The 8,431-nt window shown below is 46.9% G+C and overlaps 2 protein-coding genes across 2 annotated transcripts in view; both read right to left on the bottom strand.

The window, feature by feature from the left end:
• The window catches only part of Pmar_PMAR006705 (hypothetical protein), a gene marked incomplete at both ends in the record, with an annotated part of 7,165 nt that extends 3,506 nt beyond the window's left edge, over positions 1 to 3,659 (bottom strand). Inside the window, 10 exons of the mRNA XM_002767950.1 lie at positions 112 to 438; positions 488 to 550; positions 599 to 778; positions 846 to 980; positions 1,029 to 1,181; positions 1,224 to 1,342; positions 2,672 to 2,747; positions 3,347 to 3,391; positions 3,439 to 3,561; positions 3,609 to 3,659. Of these exons, the coding sequence (XP_002767996.1) occupies positions 112 to 438; positions 488 to 550; positions 599 to 778; positions 846 to 980; positions 1,029 to 1,181; positions 1,224 to 1,342; positions 2,672 to 2,747; positions 3,347 to 3,391; positions 3,439 to 3,561; positions 3,609 to 3,659 (1,272 nt within the window). The remainder of the gene's footprint in view (positions 1 to 111; positions 439 to 487; positions 551 to 598; positions 779 to 845; positions 981 to 1,028; positions 1,182 to 1,223; positions 1,343 to 2,671; positions 2,748 to 3,346; positions 3,392 to 3,438; positions 3,562 to 3,608) is intronic.
• A 1,398-nt stretch (positions 3,660 to 5,057) lies between these two features.
• Positions 5,058 to 8,431, bottom strand: part of Pmar_PMAR006706 (hypothetical protein) — a gene marked incomplete at both ends in the record, with an annotated part of 5,737 nt that continues 2,363 nt past the window's right edge. The window contains 13 exons of the mRNA XM_002767951.1: positions 5,058 to 5,249; positions 5,812 to 5,906; positions 5,953 to 6,070; positions 6,129 to 6,408; positions 6,448 to 6,560; positions 6,611 to 6,814; positions 6,861 to 6,920; positions 7,225 to 7,275; positions 7,325 to 7,555; positions 7,686 to 7,748; positions 7,993 to 8,028; positions 8,217 to 8,273; positions 8,315 to 8,401. Of these exons, the coding sequence (XP_002767997.1) occupies positions 5,058 to 5,249; positions 5,812 to 5,906; positions 5,953 to 6,070; positions 6,129 to 6,408; positions 6,448 to 6,560; positions 6,611 to 6,814; positions 6,861 to 6,920; positions 7,225 to 7,275; positions 7,325 to 7,555; positions 7,686 to 7,748; positions 7,993 to 8,028; positions 8,217 to 8,273; positions 8,315 to 8,401 (1,587 nt within the window). The remainder of the gene's footprint in view (positions 5,250 to 5,811; positions 5,907 to 5,952; positions 6,071 to 6,128; positions 6,409 to 6,447; positions 6,561 to 6,610; positions 6,815 to 6,860; positions 6,921 to 7,224; positions 7,276 to 7,324; positions 7,556 to 7,685; positions 7,749 to 7,992; positions 8,029 to 8,216; positions 8,274 to 8,314; positions 8,402 to 8,431) is intronic.

Consider the following 8,431-nt stretch of genomic DNA (forward strand, 5'->3'; position numbering starts at 1 on the left):
TTGTACCGTTTCCCCTTATATCTCTCGTTGAGATCAGGGAAAGACTCCGTTTCAGTGACCTGAGCCCTCCCATTCTCATACCATAAATCCACCAACTCCCAGTCCTCCTACCCCCAGAATGGCCAGCACTTCCTCAGGTAGGTCCACATTCCTCTGCTGCCCCCCAAATTTAATATCAGCCTCTATCGCGTAAGTCTTGGTCAAGTGAGGAAAGGTGACCATAAGAGAACCGCTTGCAACGTTGCCAACCGTCAACCAGTTGCCGCCCTTCACAGTGACCTTCGACGGTTGCCTCTTGCACTTCCTCCACAGCTTACTAGACCTCAGCTCCCCACTAGGCAACAGACTACTGCTGACCTTGTCATCGATGAGAGGGACTAGGCCGTGGTAGCGCAGCTCAGTGGGGATGAAGGCGTCCTTGGGGATTATAACGCTGACCTGAAACCCGCCCAGGTTCGACTCCCAGCAAGGGCACTTTTCCACTCACCCTATGCTGCCGCAGTTTCCTCCTCTTCGGCGTAATCGTCGTATGTGTCTGAGAAGTCTGTACCTAGGCACCACATCACAACAAATAGAAATGGTAATCCCCTGTACTCACCTTTGGAGGGTCTTCCTCTTCCCCTTGCTGCTGCTGCTGCTGCTGGTTGTTGTTTTCCTTCTCCTCATCGATAAAGAGCCCCCAGAAGACCTCCCCCAACTTCTCCTCCTCATTGCCCTCATCCACATCACCATCCCCAACAGGAGGACAAGCCGACTCCCCACTGGGGACACACGAAGCCTGAGGAGCACATCAACGACCCGATAAAGATGATGACGAGGAGGAGGAGGCCGACGAGGAGGAGCACCTCAGCATCCAACTCCTTAGAGGCCTCCTTCTCTTCCTCCTCTTCACCGGTCTCCTCGCCTCCCCCCACAGAAACTGTCGAATCATCATCATCCTCATCATCATTATCGTCATCTTCATCAATAGCTTCAGAACTCTACGAAAAAGACAATTCCACAACACATAATATTACCGAGGCTCGTACCGATGACGAAAAGGCCGCCGCCGCCGCATACTCTCCCTCATCCTGACCAACAACGCCACCCTCCTCCCTTTTTTCCATAATCAATCCCCCTACCACTCCTTCCCCAACATCACTAGATCTCTTGAAAGCGGCCCCCAACGATGACGACCCAACCTAAGGTCAACTACTGCCCTTCTACACTGTCGCTTCCCCTACCTCCTCTCCCTCTACAGGAGGAGCCATCACATCCTCCTGAGGGAAAACTCTGCCTTCTGCCAATACCACACCATCAACTACTTGTAGTAAAGCAAATGGTGAGAGAATCTCAACAGCATCTTTACACGACATAGAACCACCCCTATGCACTATGGTGAATTCTATGTTACGTCGATTGAACATTCCAATTGAGGAGGGGAGGAAGGAATCTCATAACAACTCCACCCTTCTTCTTCTTCTCACTAGCCCTGGACGTGTGCCTTCCCCTCGAGAGGTCATCATCCGCTTGATAACAAGCATTTGCAAGGATATGCAATTTGGAAATCTCATGGAGTGCCCCCCCGCCCTGATAGACGTGCTGTAAGGAAGGATGAGGAGTAGGGGAAGGACCGTTCACCTTCACCAAGCTCCGCACCCCGATGGTCTCCTCGTGAGCACTGTACCACTCTATCTAAAGAAGTACACAAGGAGTGGTAGGGAATCCGCGCAGTCCATATTAAAAACCCACATCATGGTCAACTGCATGTGTTGATGAATATATGAAAATTTTGCGGAAATTTTCGGGAAATTCGTACTCATACCTATTCTAATTCATTTATCAACCTCTATAGTGAGTAGTGAGGGAACTCCTGAGCTCAACCATATATTTCCTCAACACAGATGCAGTCTCAGAAACAACACCACCCCTTCCTAACGTGAACAGAATAAAACAACGCCTTTCTTCTTCTCCCGAGTTAGTTCAAATTTTCCCAGCAAAAACAATCATTTTCAAATTCCCGAATTGTTAACAACGACTTTATTCATCATCACTATTGTCACCAAAATCATAGCTTCAAAAATCGGTCATCTATTCTCGACAATCAACATCTCCCCCTCCTCTCCTTACATCGAATGGTTGTCCCTTCCTCCCCAAGCCTTGAACACCCCTATCGAGCTACCATACACCAACACCATCAAGCCCATACCTGCTATACATACCCTCACCTCTATGCTTAGGCCCAAGTCTTGGAGGCTCATCTGAAGACGCCATAATGGAGTAGTAGTCGGTCATAGTAACTTTACTTTCTCGTCCAGAGGTTTCCACCACGACTGACCGGCCTCCATCAACCATCGCATCGAGGTGGCCGGGATTTTCGTATCACCTTCACCAGAATGCTCCTAAGGTCAAGTGCACGCATGCACATCAGCAACATCATGATATTCTCCACCCTTACATGATACAGATGAAAGAGCGTCGTAAAATGCGAAACGAAAAGTCTTTTCCCAAGATCTGTTTTCTCATAAGTAGTGTCCATCGTCATCCTAGTGTCCTTCTCAGCGACCACCCCCTCGATGAAAATCACATACTCCCCTCCCTCCTTGTCGTACCCCGCCCGAGGTGATGACGTGACTCTAATACGGCACAGGGGTATCTGTCGAATATCTCCGTCTATTCGAAATCTGCATACCAACCTCGGCTCTATCCGAAACCGCAGCAGGCTCCGGAGTGACAGGTTGGTCGCAGATCTGCTGAACGGCTTGAATCTGGAAAGGACGAAGACACATCGTGTAGATACAAAACAGCAGACGACAACGTTTGCAGTAGTGTCGGGGAATATGCACATGGTCAACCACATACGTTAGTGACAATATGTAAATTCTGGGAGGAAATTTTGGGAAATTCTCATCAGGTTCCTGTACGCTTCTACCCCTTGTTAATACGATATAAGACAGCTAGTGTTAGTTTTGCTAGAATCACTCGGAAGATTCACTCGAACGTTCTCGTCGAAGCAATGACAGTTAACCCTGGGTCTCCCCTGCTGACAGCATTAATTCATCCAATATGAACTTCTACAACAGTGAACGATGAACTTGAACAAGTATGAAGTATGAACTTCTACAATATGAACTTGAGAAGACTCTCCAACTCAGCCGATGAAAGCGAACATATATTTCAACACTGGTTCGCAATTTTGAGGAAATATATGCGTACTTCCCAAAGCTGAGCTCAAGAATCTCCTCGATAGGTATAGAAATTTATATAGGGCAACCACTAGAAATTTCCCGGAATTTCCTAATTGTGGCCAACACATGTAGTTGACCATGTGCATATTTTTCCCCACACTTCCAGGCTCCCTCCTCACCTGATCCGCCTCCTTCGCCACCGCATACGATGAAGGCGTTCTGATCTAACAACAACCACATACTCCTTATCGATGGACGTGGCATCACTCACAAGAACACTCTCTGGGAAAGTATCAGCATTGTCCCAATCCTGGACGACAATGTCAACATCACTAATCTTGAGTCGGCGTTGGAAACTGCCGTGCCCTCCCGACATCTCGCTGGACCCCAACACCTACGACGGAGACATGATGGATCCATCGGCAGATTCCCCCGACTTACGAATACAGCCACGGAGTAGGCCAGACCGATGATGACAGTCGGCCCTAGCATGCTGATGAGAAACTACGTGAAGGTAATGGGGGAGGGTATAAGGTAACACTACAGCCACTGAGTTTAGGGAAGAAAGTAGCGTACAGTTTTAACGTGTACATCTGTATGTATTTGCGAAGCGAGCGGAGCGTATACCGCAACTAGAGGCACTTCCGCGATGTGCGTGCGTGCAGAATTATTCCGACTTAACTACCAAGTGTGGAAGGCCACCAGATAGATCAAACGACTCCTCTATATGCCGAGGTTTGCGCAAGAATCTAAAAACTCGATTATGGAACAGCTCGAAGAGATATACACGAAAAGATGACGGAAAAATGTCCAAGCCGGGGATCGAACCGGGGACACCTTAGCGACCTCCGCGACTTCGAAGACCTAGTGAGAAATTCGAGTTCGGGAAACGAGTCACGACTATCCAATGTATGTGTGGATAATGTGGCAAGCTCTACCCTCCTAACAGACTTTGTAACTGTTGAACAGTCATTTGAGCTGTATATACCCTTATCGCCAGCCACAGCAGTCAATCTAGATGTAGTCGGCTTGCGGCTGACTCTAGTCACGATTGTGGAGGAAGGCTCCTACTACTGCTGTAAGAAGCATTCTAACCACACAACGCACAAAGAAGCCATCGCTGAATCCAATGGGAATAGTTCATAACAGAGTCAGTATGAAATATTCCTTGCCTCAATAGTGGAGCCGTTGTTGATGCCCAAGACAACCGAAAATCAGTCTTGGTTTTGCCTCGATATCAGCGGCGTCGTATTCTTCTCATACTCCTCTAACTAGTATCACTTCCGCAGTCCCATCATTGTTATATGCTGTAATCAGGCATTAGTTGAGCATTATATCTCTGTGTGCACCATTGTGATCTCCTCACCTATTCAGTGTAAGTAACTGAGAACGGTTATCCTTGCACTCTTCAAGTTATATGTGCCCTTTAGCTAATAGTTTTAGATATAATGCTCAACTAATGCCTGATCACAGCATATAATATCCAAGACCTCTTGCTCACCTGCATTTTGTACATTTTCTCACCAGCTGTGTGGTGGAAAAATATGCACATTGTCAAATACATGTGTTGGTAAGAATCTGAAAATTCTGGGAGGAAATTTTGGAGAGATTCCTATCACTTCTACCCAAAGTCGTGTGTAAATTTCGAACTCTAGCCTCGGGAACTCCCAAGCTCAGCTGAGGAAAGCGAACATACATTCCAGAAAGGACACATGATGTGTCACACATCGACACCTCGATAGTCTCAAATAGCGTCCTGAGATATCGATGATTATGATGATATCACTCGATCTCCCTACTCTCCATCATCATTGCATACCAAAACTTCCCATTCCTCCCAATACTCAACAGGTCAACTGCATACATCACCAACACAGACAACATGAACATCTACATCACAGCGCTACGCCGTCTCTGGCGGGCCTTGAGGGGGTAGTAGAAGGGTACCACCCTTGGTATCATAACTATGTCCTTCCTCTCACCACCCTTCTTCGTTCCAACAACCTTCGTTAACTCTGTCAATATCTTCTTATCTTCCCTTACGATGATAGTTTGTTCATTCTCATCATCAACATCATAATCCTACAAATAACCAAAGTCGTGAATATTCTCATACACTCAACGTGAATGTATTCGTTGCAGGGAAATGTCGCCAGACGTAAAGTCTTACGCCACAGGCGTACGTGTGAGAGACTTCTAATAAACAAAAGCATCAATAGTCTTTAACTGCAATTCTACTTTTGCAGTGAAAGGTTATTCACTCAGGCGTAAAAAAGAAATCATCATCATATATTCGAAGGTGTACACTTTACAACTACTCGGGTAGAATTAAGGACACCCAACTGATCGAACTGGAGCTAAGACTATGAAGATTCTTATACTCCTAATGCCTCAATACGATGATGAGTAAATGGCAATGAACTTGTTATACGCACATACATAACTACGCACAAGCGCTCGCCGTTAATTCTCCTACCAGAGGCAACAACAATACACTCGAAACTTGACCAAGACTTCAATCTCTGCATCGACTGTGCTCTATGAAGTAGTAGTAGCAAAGTCGAACAATTCCCAACAACAATTTACAATTTCACCCAAAATTGAATTTCCTTACAGCATAGTAGACTGGAGTGAGCGTGAGTACTTCCACCAGACCTCTGCAGCTCCTCTCAGTAGCCCCGTACTGGACCATGTACATCATCATACGACCATTTATACTCTCGCCTCCTATCCCAGCACCTACAGCACCACGATAAAGCTTCTCGAATACCATAACTTGCCCTACTTATCGGAGTGAACATCATCTTCTCGCCACTCTCCGACTCGAACGGTATACAAGCTCGAGGGCTTACATCAACTCCTGTCATCCATTTAACGGGTACTCCTTGCCTGGTGAAGAAATCCTACCAAAAATAATAATAATAATCATACCACTCTTCGAGAACATCACAATGCACTTACATAACCAATAGTTTGCAAGTTTAGTGGAGGCAGTCTTGTATAGTTCACCAGGGGCGTCTCCACAACGGCATTCTCCTCAGCTTCACTTATGGAAGCCCGAGAAGAACCAGGGGCGAGCGAATATCGTACAGCAGGACCCGACGCGCTATCGTCAATAACAGCATTCGGTGATTCACCACGACCATCACCATCATCAGCAGGGGGAGAGCCTGGGGACGGAGGACTTGACTGCTGTACGGTGCCTTCACCAGGTAGAGCCTCCTGGAAGACGGCGAGCATACTGCAAGGACATCAAGTGAGGATACCAACCTCAAACCACCAAGGATCAGTAAGAGCCTTGTACCCCTCAGCCCGGGACTGCAGTACGTGCGAATCAGCAGGTGTGGTCGTTTCGACCGACTTCTTCCCCTTTTTCTCCACACTTCGAGTGTTCTACATCATACCACAAATCTTTGAATCTATACACAATTGCACCAACTCACCCTATATTCCTCCTCCAGCATAAGAGCATGGGCAACGAAAGCCCCATAGGCCTCTTCACTGCGATCGTACACGAACTCGATAGTGATGTCCGTTCTCAGGGGACGTATGAGGCTACGGGCTTCCATCCTTATAGTAGGAAGACCACTTTCAGAGTCGATGAACGCCCGAGGCATCCCACTGAGCCTAACCTTGCATACTGATATCTACTATAGAAAAATAACCGCGAATTCCACGGCAGTAGATTCTTACGTAGTGTGTTCGAATGTCCCTCAACTTCTTGAGTCCGCAAAGCTTCTGTATTTTACTTACCTACGTGGTTGGCAACAATATGAAAATTCTCAGAAACAAAAATTTTTTCGTTTCTATACACTATCACCAGTGAACGTGAAAGTTAACCTTCGCACTATAGTAAAGCTAACACCACATACCATCGTACCGCCCGTTCCCTTGCGAGTTCTGTTTATTCGTTTCAATGGTTATTAAAACTATTGATGATGAACAATTCACTTGTGACTCGTATAATCTACGATGTCAGATTTCGTGTATAATTCTGTTTCCACAAAAGAAGCTCAGCTGTTGAGGAAAGCAATGAATTGCAACGTAACATGCTCACCTCCTCTGCTCCTCCCCCATCCATTGTATACGGCGAACTCGGTACTTCTAACTACCACACCAATTCCTAATCCCACGACCACAGCCGAACAACCACTCACCGAATAGCTAAGGCCGCCACCTATCGCCAAGGGAGCCCAACTATTAAAGGTGTAGCTTGTCGGCTTGGTAGAGGTCCTCATGCTAGGTAGCCTCGCCGTTTTGACGAGACTTTTCAACTCCTTCAAAGTTAGAGGCTTCTCTTTGATGGTCACAGTCCTCTGGATGAAGTGCGAATGCCATGTCCCGTTGACAGTTGGTGTAAAGGGACGAATCGCGGATGGCTCCTCCTCCTGAAGAGCCACACTGAATAATGCCAGCACAAACTCCAACCTACTCCTCCTGTTGTTGCTCCAACGAGATCAGCAACGCTTCTACTCTGACAGAAAGGACTCACTCGATAATATACAAAATTCAACTTACCCTTGACCCCATGGAGTGTATGCTCACTTCACTGCCCGACTTCTGATTTAACATGGGCGTCTCCTGAGAGCAGTTTTGGAGGAATTCACATTCGCTCTCTTCAGCTGGTTCCCTCACTAGTTACAGAAAATTAGTACAAGTTCGGCTGGTAGTGTACGTAAACCCATGTTGCAGAATTTCCATATTTTCACTAAAATATGTGATTGACCACGTGCATGTTCCTCAGAATTTTCATATTGTCATCACCAACACATATGCATATTTTCCCCCACAGTCAACAGTCAACAGACAGGCCTCGAGAGCTCACCTCGGTCATCTCTCGATCCTTGAGATCATCGCGACCCTACAGGAGACAATGAGATTCTTTTCCCTATCGTGTTCGCTTTCCCCAGCTGAACCCAGAAATTTCCTCACTAACTATACAAGTTCACCAGTGAGAATTCCTCAGAATTTCCGCAAAGTTCACCTACGCATGCAGTTGCTGACCATGTGCATATTTTCCCACCCCGCTCTTCCCAACCGAGAACTCACCGCCTCATCTCCCCCACTCACAGACGCCCTTTCCTGCATTCCACCCTTTCCAGAGTGCTAACAAGAGCCTTCACATAACGATGTCAATGCTAACCTACTTCAACGTCATGTTGATCATCCGAGTCATCCACTGGGTCACCGTACGACTCGTAGGTGCCCACACTGGCCTCACACTGGCGAAGGACCTGATAACGACGACCACGACAATATTACTC

This window comes from Perkinsus marinus, assembly GCF_000006405.1.
Source record: "Perkinsus marinus ATCC 50983 genomic scaffold scf_1104296969420, whole genome shotgun sequence".
Classification (NCBI taxonomy): Eukaryota; Perkinsozoa; order Perkinsida; family Perkinsidae; genus Perkinsus; species Perkinsus marinus.